A 19,258-nucleotide genomic window follows, 5' to 3' on the forward strand; every position below is an offset into this window, starting at 1 on the left:
AAGAAAATGAGCTGGTCCAGCATCTATATTCCGGTCCTTGGGTCAGTCATTTCTTGGTGTTTATTATGTCAGCAATCTGGTGTCCACTTCTGCCTCAGATGCGCTTTGCTTAGTACAAGTCATTTTCTTACTACATGGCTGGTCATCCTGGGCTCAGGCTAGAGAACATCACCAAACCTTTCAATGTAGAAAGTTAAATTTCAAGCAGAGGCTAAAATGATTAAAGAGCTACTTATGACTTAATGACAGAACATAGCAGAAGACAGAAACTTTCTCTCAAAACTGGTTTGTTGCCTTGAATATCAGTTCAGAGTTACTTATGTACATAAAGGACAATTTTTAAGACATCTACATCTTACAGTATATCAACAACTTGTATGGTAGAAAATGTCCCCTGTTGTCTACCCGTGGAGGTAACTGCTTTCAAGGAACTGGAGAGAACTGAACAGATGGCACCCTAGTGTAGACCATAAATCTGACAATAAGAGAACATGAGGTAAGCAGAATAGAGAGTAAGAAAAACTGGGAAGACAATGGGAAAGATGAAAGACAGCCTCAAGAGAGAATATGATGAGTTCCATAACCGGAAACACTACTCTACTAAGGTGAGAGCTTAGAATCTTAAAGAAAAATGGAAGAACTCTAAGGCAGATAATTTACCAGCTTCCTAAAATATAGGAATCCTTTGCACAGTTTGAAATTATTGAAGACTATCTAGAATTTCATACTACCTATGAATTGATTTTAACATTTCTAATCCAAATTAAAATCTATTGCCAGACTCTTTTGTACCATTTTGAGAAACATTCTGAAGAACACAGGTACTTGAGTGAAAATTGGATTACATTAATAAACAGGTCTTGTCATCTCCATTTTCTCTACATAACATCATCTTTCCCTCCCCCATCATTTAGTGTCCACTGTCTTTGAATATTGTAGAGGATAATAGAGTGCTTGGTTCACCTTATTTTACCCCTCTCTGTTAGTAATCATGATAGTTATCATCACAGTCATTCCTTATTAAATTTGATTGCTTCATTTTTTTAGATTACTACTCATTGTCTCCTACTTCTTTCTGAGTTCAGTTTCCTATTTCTATCACTGATTATCCTTGAGTGGTAAATTCTGTTTACCTGAACATATCTTTATTTCTTTCTTTCCCTTGAATGATATTTCAGTTGAATTTTGAATTTAGGTTTTTGTTTATTTTCCCTTTATAATTTGTACTTAACTGTTCCACGTCCTCTGGTTACTGTTACCACTAATGAGAAAACTGACGCCATCTAAATGGTTTTCTACTGTAACTAATCCATCTTTCCTCTCTGTTTGCTTTTAAAATTTCCATTTTGTCTTTGATGATCTCATGTTTCACTGCAACATATCTGCGTGTGAATTAGGTTTAATTTATCCAACTCTGGATATAATGTGATGTTTTCCTTTCTTCAATTCTGAAAAATTATAATCCATTATCTCATTAAATATTGTCACAAATTAATTCTCTCTAGTGTCTCCTTTTAAAATTCTTATTGTGATATTCTGAAAAGTTTCATGCTATTCTCCGTGTCTCTTAGCCAACTTTTTATATTTTTAAATCTGTACTGCCTTCTGGGTCATTGACCAACTTTATCTTCTGGGTCACCAGCTGGATTTATTTTTATTTTTATTTTTTTATTTTTTTAAAAGATTTTATTTATTTATTTGACAGGCAGAGATCACAAGTAGGCAGAGAGGCAGGCAGAGAGTGAGGGGAGGAAAGAGGCTCCCTGCTGAGCAGAGAGCCCAATGCAGGGCTCGATCCCAGAATCCCGGGATCATGACCTGAGCCAAAGGCAGAGGCTTAACCCACTGAGCCATCCTGGTGACCCCACTAGTGGGATTTAATATGACATTTTGTCATTCCGTTTTTAAAGCCAATATCCACATTTTTCTTTCTGAAAAGTTTTTGTTTCTTATTATGTTATTCTTTCATATTTTCCTCGCTTCTCCATTTATCTCTTCAGTCATTTTTTTATTTTTAAAATTATTTTTATTAACATATAGTGTGTTACTAGCCCCAGGGATACAGGTCTGTGAATCATAAGGCTTACACATTTCACAGCACTCACCATAGCACACACCTTCGAGGCCCAACGTCCATAACCCAACCACACTATCCCTACCCACCTACTCCCCAGCAACTCTCAGTTTGTTTTGTGAGATTAAGAGTCTCTTATGGCTTGTTTCCCTCCTGATCCCATCTTGTTTCATTTTTTCCTCCCCTGACCTCCAAACCCCCAACCCTGCCTCTCAAATTTCTTATATCAGAGAGATCATATGATAATTGTCTTTCTCTGATTTCTTCCATGATTTTTAATATGCTCATTTTTTAATTGTTCTCAGATTTTTGAAACTTTTGTTAGTCCTGTAAGGTTCTTGTTCTTCTGATTTACTTTTTTGTTTATTTCCTGGCCTTTCTTCATGGTGGATTTTTTTCCCCTTTGTGGCCTGCAGACTCTTACCATGAGCTTATTTTCAGGAAATATTGTGTTGTTGTTGTTTTTCCCCCGCCCTGTGGGACTTCCATGTCCCTGGCTTAAGAAAGTCTCAGCTCAAAGCAGTTTAGCATATTTGGAAGTAAGAAAAGAGAAATGAGACTGGGGCAGTCATTTCAATAGTACTGAAAATTTTTGTATTAATTTATTGGCTTCTATTTCCTCTGTCACAACTGCAAGATAAGGGATTGTGATTCAAATTCCACTTAGATGGCAAGTTTCCTCATGATTCCTTAAGGCTGGTGAACAGAGTCCATGTGACTGAGGGAGCACTTTGGACCCCAGGTTTTATTCAAAAAGATTTGACTTCCATCACTTCCACATGGAATTAAGACTCCAACTCCAAAACCTCTGGGTCTATATCCTACACAAAATCCTATGGCCACTGACAGTGGTAACTTTCCACAGGAGGTGATTTCTCTCTTGTTTCCCACACTTGGGAATTTCCTTTTCTTTTCTTAAAAATCAACTCTACATTTAGAAAAGAATTTTTTGCCTTTTCAAACAAAGCATTTCTTTCAGTTTATAAGGCATATGGCCTATCTGCTTTATTCTAATCCACCATGTTCTGAATATTTTATTATCATGAAATACCATAGTTACTGTTCTGGGATGCCCATTATACCTGCCCTCCAGTCACTTTCTTCTAATTATAGATTCCATGCCACTGGCCACAAGGATGGGGAAATGATTCAGATCTGGCCAATCATCATTAATTCTCTTGAAATACAATGTGATTGGCCTTGGGGTGATCTTCTGATATAAGCAGGGCCAATCCGAATCCTTCTCTGTGTTTGACATGCAAATATTGGGAGTATGAAATGTTACTTTGGCCACCCTCTTCTGTTTGTTAGAATAAGTCATGTATTTATACTAGGAAAGAGTGAGGCTAGCACTAAGAGGAATTCAGAACCAAGAAAGAAAAAGGAAAAAATAGAAAATAGAAAAGAAAAAATAAACATGCTTGAATCCCTGAAACCTGGCTTGCCCAGACTTAATCCAGCCCCTGCTGAAGAGGCCAATGAATTCTTTTTGCCTAAGCTAATTTGAATTGGATTTCTGTCACTTACATCCGACTAATACACCAATGAATTAAAGTACAATGGAATTAAGATAAGAAAGCAGCAATATGGATTTCTTCTATTTCTTTATTTTTGGTAGATCAATTTGTCATGCATGGCTTGACACTAAGTGAAGGAAGTTCTAAGTCATGAGGCTGATTTCTGGAGAAGCAGTGAGTGAACATTGTATCTAATCCGAGAGACAAGGAAGAGAGAGTCACAGGATAAACCAAGGTCACTTCCCAGTAATCTGAACAGGAGAGCTAGTGTAGAAAGATGCCAGAGTCATAGCCAGGAAACAGGAACCAAGGATCAGGAATAAGAAAAAAAGAAACAGCCACAGGAGCAAGCAGGTGTGTGTACGGTAGCAAGCACTGGCTTTCAGACTTAAAGCTGGAGGTCAGCTGAGCTCTGCCTCCTAGCCACTTCTTCAGGATGCCAGGATGCCCGCCCATTCCTGCTAGGTGATGCCACCTGGTGTCCAAAAAATGAAGTCAGCATGGAATTGACTGCCAGAACAAGGAGTTCTTAGGCAAAAAGGCCTTAACTTTTTTTTTTTTTTAATTATATATCACAGCAGTATCTAGACAGGCATCAAAATAAATGTGTTTCATGCTGATGATCAGTTTCCAAGGCAAATATCAAAGTGAATTACCTTCAGAAAGATGTGTCAAGATATAAGAAACTTGTTTTTAAGTTAAGCAGATTCGTGAGAAATATACTTTCTGGCTGTGATAACAGTTTTGGTTTATTCTCATCAAAAGGAGACACCTTTTTATCACCTCTGTGTTTACAACTACGGGTCAAATGGGAGAGGATGTTGAGTTAATGAAGGTAGCTAACGAGCTTTTCAAATATTCAGAAGAAGCCGTATATAGAATGTTAAACATCCATCCTCTGGAGTAGATTTTAATGAGAGGATTAGTAAAATGGCTCTACCTTCATCTGAAAAGGTATACTTACTTGCTCCTTAATTAATTATTTAAGAATCTTCCAAATAATTAACTGTGTGTTGTGGGGGATGGAGAAAGATAGAACTTGCCTTCAAGGAGCCTGCAATCTAGAGAAGATGGTACCAAGAGAAATAATGAATTTCTTTAGTGATATATGTTTATATACCAACCCTACATAACTACTTTCTGGGGTGATTTTTAGAGCAAGGTTTGTGCACATATTAAATTAAATAGTTACAAGCTACTGTTTGCCTATTTTAGTGAGGGGCTGTTGAAGGCAAGGACAAGTGACTGTACCTATCCATCTATATCATCGATGCTCAGCATAATGTCTGGTACATACAGATGCTCAGAACATTTTTATTGAATGGGTGCATGATAGATGTCTCGATTCTCCTTAGTCACATGGTTCTTTGAGTTTCACAGCCTTCCCATTAACTTCCATGTTAAATTTTGCTTAAGATGCATGGGATATAAAAAGTGTGGTCTTTCAAAATGTCAGTCACTCTAAGTGCCAAGCATTCACCAGTATCACACTTTAAATGACATTTTCCAGTAAGAACCTCTAAGCAGCATAACACTCTTATTTAAAAAAAGAAAATTAGTGCTCTATTTCTCCCTACTTTTTGATGATCTACATTGAATTTCCTTAGAAGCATTTGCTTATAAGGGAACAAAGGCACCTAGTGTGTATTTATTGTCATCCAAGAGCCAGCTGTTTAATGGGGTTTTTCTTTTATCTCTAAGAAAATCTGGAGGCATTTGTACATTGTGGAATTATTTCACAAGTAGATCATTCAGTACAATATTGGCAATATTTCTGTTTTGCAGATAAATGGCTGAGAACACTCAACAACCTCTTTCTGCTCTTTCATGGGTAGAAAAAATTTTAGACTTAAACCTTTATAGAATCTGTATTTATTTTATTTCTTTTAAAGGTTTACTTATTTATTTTAGGTGAGGGGAGAGGGGTACAGAGAAAGAATCTTGAAGCAGACTCCCCACTGAGTGCGTGAGATCATGACCTGAGCTGAAATCAAGAGTTGGATGCTTACCTGACTGAGTGACCCAGGTGCCCTAGAATCTGTATTTAAGTGAAGATTGCCTATTTTTAAGTATGTTTATGGGGGATTCTTTGGACCAGACTGGATCATAAGTAGCTTAATTATTTCCAATATATATATATATATATATATATATATGCCAAAGGAAGAAAATGAAAATCACCTATGATCCTACCTCTTTAAATTTATATATAAATTTTATTTATAATACGTTATAATTATATATATGCTCACAGACAGACACAAATTTGGCTGTGTTTTTTTTTTTTTAAAGATTTTATTTTTTTATTTGACAGAGATCACAAGTAGGCAGAGAGGCAGGCAGAGAGAGAGGAGGAAGCAGGCCACCCGCCGAGCAGAGAGCCCAATGCGGGGCTCGATCCCAGGACACTGGGATCATGACCTGAGCCGAAGGCAGAGGCTTTAACCCACTGAGCCACCCAGGTGCCCCTTGGCTGTGATTTTTTAACCAAAATAGGTCTTACTGTATATAACATTTTAAAATTTCTTACTTTCCTTAAAAATGTGAATATCTTTTCACATGAATACATTTTTGTATGTCATTTTTCAAATGACTGCATAAGGATTACATGATATTAATGTGTTATAATTTATTCAACCAACTAGTAACTTATGTACTATTTCTTGTGCAAATCAATGCATTCATCTCCATGGAGAAAGTTACATAAGCCCTTAGTTACTTCTTAGGATAAATTTCTAAAAATGAAATAGGTGGATCAGAGGATTAACATACTCTAATAATTCTTAACAAGTAATGCCAATTGCCTTTGTAAAAGTTCCCTTGGTTTTCTCTTTCACCAGCATGTAGAGGGGTTCTCACTTCCTCAAATTCCAATTTACCTGAAGTATGCCTGTTCTTTCATGACTTCTGACTTCTGGAGATTTGAAGATTTGCTTATCAAAAAATAATTTGTTTTATTTCGTCAATAGTGAAGCTGATCTTATCTAGCAGTATTACTGGTCATTTATATTTCCTCTGTTCATTACCTGCTTATTTCCTTTGCCCATTTTTCTACCATGTTTACTTTTTCCTTATTGGTCTCTGATAATGGCAGTAATATCAGCAGCTAATATCTAATTCTTATTGAGTATTATGTGTCAGGCCCTATCCTAGGTGTTTTATGTTCAATCTCGCCTAATGAGGTGAGTGCTTTTACCAGCCCTCTTTTATAAACAAGACGTCTAGACACAGGGACGTTAAGTAATTCACATAAAGTAACATAACTAGTTCATTTGGTATATTAAGGTGATTAACAATTCATCATGTACATTATAAAGACCATCAACTTATCAACATGTGTGTTGAAACTGCTTTCATTGGTTTATTCTTCATCATTTGTTTGTAGTGACTCTGGCTTGGTAGGATTGCGGGACTCTGTTGCCATTAAATAAATTGGCTTTTCTTTTCTAGTTTCTGCTTATGATATCTTAATCACCTAAAGAACACTTTAAATAGATACAAATAGATACTACAAATGCAAACATTCAAACAGTATAAGAAGATACAAAATAAAGAGTATATTACATTTCCCCCCTTTGTATAAATCAGAGTTCTACAAAGCAAAAGAATCTCCTTTAACTATTTATGTTTTTTGTTCTTCTGATGACTGTCCTATGACCAAATAATATGGATATACCTCCCTTTCTTAATTTATCAAATCCACATAGTATATATTGATTTATTATTATGAGCGATGTGACATTTGAGTTAACTTATCCCTTCCTTTCTCTCTCCCCTCTTCTAATTCACTCCCAGGAGTATTATCAATTTTGGTTGTGAGTGACTTTATAACTTTAAGTAATATATTTCAACCTCCATTTCTTGATTTATCAACTTTAGACAGTATGCCTTAACTAAGTGCTTCATTCTTAATGGGGGAAATCACATGTGAAAATGGTTATTCTCTATATTCCTTGGATCATAAAATGCCATATTTATAAAAGAATGCTTCACTAGAAGCAGGTCTATCCTTAGTCATTTTAAGGAAGGCAAAGAGATCTTTGTAAGTAGAATGAAAGATATTGATATAAATGGTTATATAAATTATAGGCATCCTTATATAGCATAGATCACATTGATTTTAAAGATTATAGAGTCCAACTATATTGCTTTATTTATTGCTCAGAATAATTTTGTAATGTATATAGAACAACTGTTCTTACATTTCACAGGTAAAGAAATAAGTACAGAGAGTTTATAACCATGTACAGTCACTGCTGTGGTCTTCTAGGTTTGGTTGTGTTTTGTTTCTGTCCCACATCCCCTTCTTTTTTGTGGCAATATCACTCTGCGCAATATCTCACCTCTCCCCAGGATTAGTTTATATGCTTCCAAGTGAAAATGAGTACATTATTATTATTATTATTTGAAAATAAGTACATTCTTAAACCCATGAAGCATGTGGCTTAGACCTGAGCTAATGAATGCATATCATTCCCCTGGCCACAGTGGGTGTGGAATGGCATCATAATCTGTAAGGTGGACTAAGATTTGGACTGGGAATAATGGAACAAAGATGCTTGCTTCATTCTCCTGAAGGAAGGTACAGCCCTCAGAGATGTTGGCAGCCAGCTTGGGACCAGGTAGGGGAGCTAACCCTGAAGAAGCTGAGGAAAAAAAGAGTTCCTGCTCATTTCAGTGAGTCCTTTGCTGCCATTTCTACTCCTGTTATTCAGTCACATTAGCCAACACAAATTCCCTTTTTGCTTACAACAGTTTGTGTTGGTTTTCTGTCAACTGTAATAACTGCACAGTTAATCCACAGCAATCCTGACACCAGCTCTTTTGACTTAAATCTAGGACTCTTCGTACTCCACCATATTGCCTCTGAAAGTAATGTCTTTGTTGAAGATTCAAAAACACATGTCCTTCAAGACCTCTTCAATATGTCTTTTTCCTTCCTTCATAGCCTATTTAACAGTCTTTAGAAATGCAAAGCCATCATGTGGAATTCATTCGTTTATGAACCAATATATATTCTACATGTTTGGGCATGGCATTCCCTACATACTTAAAATGACAGTATGGGTCAGAGAAAGACAAGCTTATTTCAATTTTTTTGTTAAATAAAGTTACTTTCATTTTAAAGTGAACAATTCTGGATCATTTTAGGCCATAGGGATACCATCTACCGCCTGCTGTCATATATAAGAATTGTGGTCATCAAATTCGATTATATGTTAGTTGTCTGAAACTCAGAGCACATTTAACCTAAAAAAAGTATCATAGTTTCCCATTGGCTTCTTAGACTAGCACAGAAAAGTTGACTTAATCTAAAATGTGGCTAAATTCATTCATTGAATGAAATGCTAAAACACAGTATTGTCACAATAATAACAATTAAAATTTAAAAAATACTAAAACTGAAATATTAAACAGGAATATTTAATGATGGGAGATGGGAATGTAAATGACATTGTGTGGCCATCCCAAAGGAGCTCTGGAGGTAGTACCAAGGGCCATAGCAGTTGATGATCTGATTTCTTCATTAAACTTGATCTCATATCAAAGTGCATAACTTTTCTTTTCCATGATACAAGAAGAGCTTTATCACTATGCTTAAAGTTAAAACTATACAAAGATAGAACTAAGAAGAGGAAAACACAAAAGGGATTTCATTTGTTCTTTTTTTTAGAAGATGTATTTATTTATTTTAGGGAGAGAGAAGGAGAGCATGCATGTGCCTGCATGAGCATGTGCATGAGTTGGGGGAGGGGCAGAGGGAGACAATCCACAGGCAGACTCCCCACTGGGAACACAGTCTAATGTCAGACTCCATCCTTGAACCATGACATCACATGACCTGAGCCAAAACCAAGAGTCAGATGCTTAACCAACTGAGCGCCCCAGGCACCCCTCATTTTTTCTTTTAATATGCATTGTAATCATACAGACTCTGTGTTCAAAAAGTTACTATCTTAAAAAAAAAAAGAAAAGGCAAATACAAGTGTAATCCCAAGATTGCCCTGCTATGCTGGAAGGGAATTGATAGAGGTTCATGCAGGGCTGGATTAGGGACTTAACATGTGGGCTAATGGTTCCAGACGGAGACTGAGGTGGTGAAAGACCTGATTAGGCAAAAACAAGCTGAGGAGGAGTAAACTCTGTGCAGGTAAAGCATGAGTTACAAGGCAGAGAGTTGTGTCTGGGTGCTATGCACAGTTTCACATGAAGGAAGAGGAAAGTGAAGAGACAAACATTTGAACTTCTGATCTGAAAGTCATGAGAAACTTTTAAATAGGGCTTTTCTAAGGAAGCAAGAAGGTAGTTGGATGAAAGAGTCTGGTGACGGTGCATAAAAAGGAGAGGGAATATGTGTGTATGTAAATCGGTGTATAAAAAGATTGGCACGTATGCTGGAAACTAAGTTTGAAAAGCACATAAGCAAGTGAGCAAAGTGAAGAGTACAACATCGTGGAAAACTGCACAGGGTGGAGGCTGTGGCCAGCCACAGATGGCGCTGGAGAACAGATAGTGCAGATCCAGGATGGTGCAGGTACACACTCTCAGTAGAGCTCAGGAAGAGTCCAGTGGGGTCCAGAGGCACCAGGTAGAAGAAAGGGCCTAGAGTTTGAATGTGTGGAAGTTTCCATGCCAACTATTTCTAATTTAGTTTTCCTTTTACTTTAAAGGTGGAACTCTTTGGGGTCACTCTATGATACCTCAATTGCCAAATTTAGAAAACATAAGATTTTGGCTAGAATGACAAGTGTCTTGTCCCTAGTAAGGAAGAGATCCTGCCACGGTGGGAAACACTTCTTAAGTCATGCAATATATGAGTAGGTGAGAGAAAAGGCACTGCCATAATAATCATGTATTGACCTGAATAGATAATAAATAGACTGTTTCAAATGCCCCTGAGATCTATACACAACAGCATCAACCTTCATCATTGGAGTCTATTTTTAGTGGGAAACTACTATGAATGATGGTGCTGAAAGTGGAAAGGCCAAACTCTCCCCTGGTTGTAGCTGTGTGACTCTTTCCCAAGCTCACTTGTGCTTTAGTGGTTTCGTTTTGTTTGGCCTTTTACAACTTGGCAGCCCAGGAGGCAAAAAAAAAAAAAAAAAAAAAAGGAGACTCAGCAGATTTAAACAACTTTTACTCCAAATGTTCCTTTAATACTCCTATTTCTTGGACAGAGATTCCTGATGTCCTAATTAATCGTTCTTGGTGTTTTCTTTAAAAGCATCCGTTAGCATTTGTGAATCTGCCATACCTTTTGCTCTCAGTTTCCACTCACCAATATTTTCCTTTAATACAGGAAAGCCTCCTCTCAGGGCCAGGTGAAATACAAGTTTATTTGAAGACCTTGCTTAAAAGTTGCTGAATTCACTGGCAACTTTGGTGGGCAGCCTTAAGAAATGTGAGTTGGCAGAAGAAGAGTAGTGCTGTTCTGTTGTTTCCTACTCTGAGATTAGGCTTTTAAACATCTTTTGTTACTTCATAATACATTTTCAAATGCATTTGAAGTGATTAACACCCTGAATTGAGTCCTATAGTCACATTTAATTGTCAGATAGCTATTTTCCTTTGGGGTATTTGACAGTTGCCCAAAATGTTGGTCTTAATCTAAAACCAAGAAGAGACCTCTGACATACTGAAAGCCACCAAAGTGGCATTTATTAAATATAAATGGCAAGTGTCTAAAGGGGAGGTGAGGAAAGAGCACTACTTCCCATCTCAAAAAGAAAATTCTTCCAGGATCGAGGGAAAATTACATTAGCATTTAGTCGAAGTTCCATTAGTTTCACATATCACATGAGGATTTAAAGATGTGTGTGTTCTGATAACACATTACATCTGTACTGAGAAATAAAGAGTAGTCTGACTCTCGGTTTCTGTCTCCAATTTGTCAAACTTACTATAAATACAATGGTTAGCAGTAGTCCATTATTGGAAAATGGTTTGTATAAAGGAAAAAATTAAATGATAATGATTTGAAATGAGGGCAGCTCATATGTTTGTTTTAGGAACTCTAATTGAATTAGCTAAATATATGCACCTGAGGAAAAGAAGTTACCCCCTGGGTAGTATCTTGTAATAGGTTGGAAACATGAAACTCATTAAAATGTTAAAAATTAGGTACCTAATGAATTATACCCAATATTAGAGATTTTCTGTGGTAGCAGTTGCTTAAAAATGAGAAATTGCCACATCTCTGTGACATAAGAGAAAAGATACTTTAAAGCCACCAGGAATTATCACCAACTGGAAGCATATTTCACATGGTCAAAAAAACAGAGGCCAAGTTCTGGTACTTACTATGTGAGGACAATGGCCACTGCATCATTCAATACGCTCTCCCCGAACAGGAGTGTGTACAGGTCAGGGTCAACGTGCAGTTCATGGAAAATGGCCAGCACTGTCACTAGGAGGAAACACACCCAAACATGCAAAGTTAGCTAAAACACAGCCATGGATTTGTCCGTGGTTATGGTCACCTCTAGAAAGGATTCATTAAATGCTCATGTTCTCAAATCCATCCTTGGTATCCACATTGGACCTTCATTAAAAAAACAAAAAAAAAAAAAACAAAAAAAAAAGAAAGAAAGAAATCTGATGCTTAGAGACTTCTCTGGGCTTCCCACTGCTTACAGAGAAAGTTTGCGCTCCACACTCCAAGTATTCTATAATCTGCACCCTGCTTACCTTCCAGCATCTGCCCCTGTATCCCCTGCTCACCCACTGCTGCCTGTCTCAAGTCACACTGAACTTGCCATAATTTCCCCCAAATCACTGAAATCATGTAGTTTTAAAATTAGCTTTGCATTTTGATTCACTTTCTCAGAGCAGCAGTTTCTTTCCCATCCATGAACTACCATTCTCCCCATTCCTTAAATGCGCACACACATACTCACACATACGAATTCTTGTTCTCCCCAAACCCCATTCTTCAATTTTTAAAAACCTCTCTAAGTGTCTCCCAGGACCCCAATTCCTCAGCAGAAATCTGGCTCACTCCTTTTTAGTCCCCATATTTGAATCAAATCACAAAACTTATCACAGAAGACACCGAGCTCCCTGGGGACAGGGCACATCTTTGCAACACAGGGTACTTGGCAAATGCTCAGTGTTTGATGCATGGATGACAGAGTGAATAAATGCATTAATGAATGAATGTTGTTACATGGCCTACTCCTGTGAAGGGAGAGGTGGCCAGTATCTGGCTCTCCTTCCCTCTTAAAGATTATACTCATCTATAAAGATGAGCCCTGTGTTTTTAAGAACAGGACCAGAGAACTTGTTTCTGGCAGCCTGCTGCATGGCTACTCTATGCACACATATTCTGTGGTGCCTTGGAGCATATATTAGGACAGTAAATAATCACACACTGATTATCTATGTTCATCAAAACCATTCAGTGTCTTGATACTTGAAACAGTTATGCAAAGTGTGAAAAGCAATCATTAGGAAAATGATCCATTGAGTTGATTGCCAAAGGGGTAAAGAGGATGATTGGGAATGATACTGATGGTAAATTTTGAAGGCAGAGTGGGCATTTTCATTTCTGTTCTTTCCTTTTTCATGGACTGTGAGGTTAGTAACTATGTTGTATAAAAGAATAGTGCTATGGGGAACAAAAGCTGAGTTGGAAGGTTTTGTAAGTAGAATCAAGAAGTTTGGTACTTGTTCTGCTGCAGTGGGGAGCCAGGAAAGGATTTTAATCAGAAGAGAGACAATCTGATTTTAGTTTTGGAAATAAAGCCCAGGCAGCAGGGCAGAGGGCAGAATAGACATGTGGCTAGAGGCTTTCCCAAATGTTCTCCCAATAAATGAGCTGTACTGAGATAGAAAGAATCCTAGAGTCAGACTCACAAACTCCTGTACATCCTGCTTCACCCAGCACATCCACCATCCTGGGTTCTGATAGGTCAATGGCCACAGTGGTTTGTACTTCACTTATTCATTGATTTTTATCTCCCTTGTGTGTCACTAGCCCTTAGGACAGTGCTACAATATAGCAAGCATTTAATGAGTGAATATATAAAAGGTAATGTCAAGAGAGGACATAGCAAGAGAGACTGTATGTCTAAGATACTTGGGACGGAGAATTGATGAGTCTTGGTGTTTGAAAGGTAGCAAGGAGTGACTCCGGGTTTCAATGCTAGACAATTAGTGGATGGGGCTGCATAAGAGAAATTAGTTTGTGGACAGGGGAATCCAGTAACTTTGGTTTGGGACATGTTGACTTAAAAAGGTTGAATTTCAAATGGAAATTTCAATAAGAAAGCTGGAAACAAATGGCTGAAACTATACAGAGTTAAGGCAGAAGACAGAATTTGGGGGTTATAAACATATAGATGAAACATAAAGCTAAAAGAATAGCTAAGCACCTGGGCAAAGTGTATTGACAAAGAAGAGGGTTCATAAGAAATTCTTAGGGACATTTATAGTTAAGGGGTGAATGGAGAAAAAGAAGCAAGGGAAACACATGTGGTATATTTGCCAAACCTGACCCTAAGCAAGAACAAGTCAGCTAGAAACCACATTCATCATGAATTTCTGTAGACAGATTTTTACTTACTGAAAATTATCCTGGAGGAAGGAATATTGAACTCAAAAAACCAGCTTTGGGATAGAAGAGACACCAGAAATAAAATGTTATGAATTGGCATAACAATTAGCTAGATCCCCTTTTGCCAGGGATAGAATAAACTTTATTATTCTAGCTGAATAAGTCCTTAATTATGATAGGCAAAATGGCAGAGATGTACTCTCTAGTAGTGGGTAGGTGTTCACATTTGCTACAACCCTTAGTCTTTGCAGGTAGTGGTAGGAGGGGAAGGTAGCAATTATCTCTGCTAAGTAATCTCTCTCCTTCTTGGATAGAGTCAAGACCTTGTATCTCATCAAAACAAAGAGGCTTCATCTTGGGGGGGTGCTGTTTTTTCTTTTTTTTTTTTTTTTTTTAAGATTTTATTTATTTATTTGTCAGAGAGAGAGAGAGAGCGAGCACAGGCAGACAGAGTGGCAGGCATAGTCAGAGGGAGAAGCAGGCTCCGCACTGAGCAAGGAGCCTGATGTGGGACTCTATCCCAGGACGCTGGGATCATGACCTGAGCCGAAGGCAGCTGCTTAACCAACTGAGCCACCCAGGTGTCCCTGGGGGTGCTGTTAATTAACAACATTTTCCTTTCCCCAGGATCCTGTGGAATAAAAGTAAAGTTATTCATAAAGTACAAAATTCTATCATGGCAGCTTTATTGTTGACTTTTGTCTTTGTAGTTACTTGTATTTCTAAGCTCTGAAGTTGACTTGCAGCTCATCTGCACTCCCAGAGAGGTGTTCTAGGCCCACAAATTGGGAAAAAAAAAACCTGTGTTTCCCGCCCCCCACTCCTCAGTTATGGGGTCCCCTCTGTGCTGAGAGGAACTCTTCATCTTTCCAGTAAGAACTTCAGGCTTTTAGAGAGAAAGACTTTTAATTGAATATCTAGTTTTGTTCAAAACTGTTTTGGCATTCCCACAATTCCTTTTGCACAAAGAACTGAACTCTACTTCATAAGTGATATCCCACACAAAAGAGAAAAGCTATTATTTTGCACATTCCTATCTACCCTGTAAAGAAAAGGAACAGCTTCGAAATGAAGCCAGGCAGTGTATCCTACAAGATGGAATATTTGCTGGGACCACAAATGAATTGAATAGGTGAGTCAGGAAATTAGCAACCCACTCTTGCTGCTAAGCTTGGAGCTCTTAAAGAAATTCATTTAATTAGCTCACTGGCAGGACTTGTTCTTACACAGAATGTCCAAGACTCTGTGGCACCTTCCCAGGAGACAATCTCTTGGAACAGTGGTGGACAAGTTCACACCAGCTCTGCCCATACCTGGTTGGGTTTGTAAGGACAACGTGGTTGTCCAAGACTGGCCAAAAAGCAATGAGACTTCTGAGAGTATGAGGAGAACACCCTGGACACCATGTAGATAGGAAGGGGTGGAGATAAAATCCAATTTCTAAACTTCTTGATTTTAGCAGGGATTTGGTCTTATTTGCTTTTGTCACATTTTAGTTCCACTTATCTCTTTGTGGCAAGTTCCAACACTTCATTTGGGGCTCCTGTTCCTCCATACACCCTCTCTCTCCCTGACTTTTTAGCTAGAGAAAAACCCACTTTGTCTCTCAAATTGGTAGTAAGGGATACAAGCACATAGAAGCTTATGCTTAAATAGACAAGTACACACAGACATACACACAAACATACACACAAACATGCACTCCAGGTGAGAGTAGTGGATGCCTGAGAAATGCCATTGAATCATTGGAGATTTCTGAGAAAATAAATAACTGCATCAAGCAAACAGCAAGGAGTAGTTGGGAGGGCATGAATGATGAGGCAGTGGTGTGGACTGCGCTTCTAAGAAGCTGGTGATGAGGGATGGAGAGAGAAAAAATAATAGCCTATGGGGTAAAAAGCCAAGTGAGACTTTCTCTTAGATTTCTAATTTATAGGTTGAACAGAATAAACCAGAAGAAAGAGAGGTTGAAGACAGGAAAAAGAAGGGGAACTGCTGGGTCAAGGTCAAGAGAAGGCAGAGAACAACTGCAGGGTTGAAAAAAGTTGTTTTCTTGTGAAGCAAGATCATTTGCCGAGAGCAAGAAGACCAACGCATGAATTAGAGGCTAAAGGAGGATTGAAAATATCCAGAATGATTCAAGTTTTATGAAAAAATTTATGAAAAATTTCCAAGGTCATATATAGGATAACTCTCATTCTTCAAGAAAAAAGCCCCAACAATGAATTAATATATTTTGATTAATTTCTTCATCATACCAAGAATCTTATCCCCCACTACAACCTTATTATAGCACAAAACTAACATTTTCTCATCTCAAATATAATAAGCATAACTGGACCTGTAATACAGATAATGACTACTGGATCCCATCAATACATCCATATGCTGATTCTTAAAAGTTGTTTTCCTTTTCTTTCTTTCTTTCTCTCTTTCTTTTTTTTTACTGCTAGTGTTTTAACTGACCACTTTCCCAATGCTCTTTATCTTTCAGTCACTTCTATGTCTTTGGGGTGATTTAATAACAGTCCCTTCCCTGGGATCTCGATTAGCAGTTTTCTGACCCATATTTTTTTGGTGTTTTACAAGGAATTTAAATTTCTAAATATATTTTAATACAGCAGCTCTCAGCAAACTGGCACAAGATTTGCCTGGGTCCATGAACAACTTCATACAATAGTTCTTATCCCTGTTGTTCTAAGCTATCACTCAGTCTTGTCAAACTGCTGACTGACTTTCCCTGGAGAGTGCTCTCTGTGGTTTTGTGCAAATCAGTATGTATGACACTTGTCCCCAACACATGGAGAATCAAATATCTCAGGCTTGCACAGCAGAATTGTGTCAGACCTGGCAGGTGGAGAACCCTGGAATTCTCATAAACAAGGTAGCATTTTTCCAATGCCAAAGTGAGTATTGTGAAAATGTATTTTCTTTTTTCCCCTCAGAGGGTTGATGGAGGAGGAAATTCTCCTGCAAAGTTTGCCCACTTTTCTGAAATATTGCACATAGTGAGATTTCAAGAAGAGACTTCCAAAAAATTGAGGTATCCTGAATACAGTCTGAAATACTGGATTTTTGTGTTTTTTTTTTTTTTTTTTAGATTAAATCTTCTCAGTGGAGACTTGGCAGAAGAATCAGTACATAAATTGGTTTTGCCAGTCAAGCTCTGCTAATCATATTCCAGAAATACAACTAGAAAACCTCAGCCTTCTAAAATAGATCAGAGAAACAATACTAGATCTAGAAACTAATCACTAGAAGTTACTTCATTGAGCTAATTCCAAATGAGAAGTTACATAAAACATCATGAATGATTTAGCCGTTAAAACACTTAATTTTATTTTGGCCATCAATATGATATATCATTTTGGTACGGAGTTAGTAGTGGAGAAAATACTATTTGCAATCACACTAATATAGTCTTCTTCACCAACGATCCTTGGGAGAAATAAGCCCTCATGCCCCAAGGCAATGTTTTCAAAGTATCATCTAGAGACCCCAGGGGGTTTCTGAGACCTATTCAGAAAGATCCCCAAGGTCAAATCCATTTTCAGAGTAATGTGAAAATGTTACTTGCATTTTCCATTCTTAATCTTTCATCTGTGTACAGTGGAATTTTCCAGGGGCTATTTGAGGAGGGATAGTGCAATTGAATGCAGAAGCAGATGTGAGAATCCAACTATCTTCTATTATAATGCATTAAAAAAGTGTAAAACAATGTAACTTTTCTTAGTACATTTTTTTTTGCTTTGGAAATTAATTTATTTTTCATAAAATATGTTATTTAGGATGTAAATGGTTTATGATTATTACTTTCTTTTTAAAATTACTTTTAGAGAGGGAGCAGGAGGAGGGTCAGAGGGAAAGAATGAATCCTAAGCAGGCCCCGTGCCCAGCATGGAGACCAAAGCGGAGCTCAATCTCACGACCTTGAGATCATGACCTGAGCCAAGATCAAGAGTTGGATGCTTAACCGACTGAGCCACCCAGGCACCCCTATGATTGTTATTTTATTTTTATTTGTTTATTTGACAGACAGAAATCTTAAGTAGGCAGAGAGGCAGGCAGAGAGAGAGAGGGAGAAGCAGGCTTCCCGCCGAGCAGAGAACCCTATATGGGGCTCAATCCCAGGACCCTGAGATCATGACCTAAGCCAAAGGCAGAGGCTTTAACCCACTGAGCCACCCAGGTGCCCCTGATTGTTATTTTCAACTAACAAAATATGTTTTTAATTTTTTTAAGTTTTAATATGGTAAATATTGATAGATATAACACACATAAACAAAAACTCCTCGGGGTCTTTCCCTAATTTTGAAGAGTTATAAAGGGCTTGCGACAACAAAAGTTTGAGAAGCACTGTCCTAAGTCATTTGTTGTATGTATTGAATTAACTTATATTCTGTGCATTAAGCTAAGTAAGCAACATCTTGTAAAGAAATGAAAAAATAGTCCCTCAAATAATTTTCTGCAGAACTTAATTCTCATGTTGGATTCCTGTTGAGTAAGCCTCCCTGGATCTTATTATCTTTTGTCACAGTAACAAGCTGACTCTTTTGGCATACACGTAGAGGATTTCTATGAACTCTTAAATGAGAAAAATTATTCTTTTCACATTAACTCCACTAGTACACATCTGGAATCACATTTCTGTCGTTAGTACTTGTACTTATTTAAGTCCCTTTTTTTTAATGTAAGTGTTTTGTGGACAGAGATTGTTTCTTCAGTGTGTAGGTGTATAATCAAAACATTGACAATCACACATCTCTTCCTTGACTTCAAATAGGGCTGGATGGTGTTTCAGAATAATTTACTTTCTCTTGTGCCTAAAAACCAAAAGTAAGGTCTTTAGAAGTCACTGAGAGTATATAAATATCATCTGAAGATCATGACATTTGGCATTGAGAAGAGAAAAATAAATAAAATACATAAAGATTGAAAAGAGAGAAACCTGGGAATAAACCTGGGGTTGAGGGACGTTTTCCAGATCTTGTATTTGGGAATTTATGGGCTGAAATCTGCTGACACTTTAGCTAGTACTTTAAAATTTTTCCCAAAGGTACCTACAACAGGAATGTTCTAAATTTAACATTAGCACAGAACATAAACATT

The 19,258-nt window shown here is 37.6% G+C and overlaps 1 protein-coding gene across 2 annotated transcripts in view; it reads right to left on the reverse strand.

Moving 5' to 3' along the window:
* Positions 1-19,258, reverse strand: part of SLC9A9 (solute carrier family 9 member A9) — a 686,028-nt gene that overhangs the window by 364,446 nt on the left and 302,324 nt on the right. For both annotated transcript variants that reach the window (XM_044251554.1, XM_044251552.1), the window contains one exon: positions 11,896-12,001. In XM_044251554.1, coding sequence (XP_044107489.1) covers positions 11,896-12,001 — 106 coding nt within the window. The remainder of the gene's footprint in view (positions 1-11,895; positions 12,002-19,258) is intronic.

This window comes from Neovison vison, chromosome 6 (assembly GCF_020171115.1).
Source record: "Neovison vison isolate M4711 chromosome 6, ASM_NN_V1, whole genome shotgun sequence".
NCBI lineage: Eukaryota > Metazoa > Chordata > Mammalia > Carnivora > Mustelidae > Neogale > Neogale vison.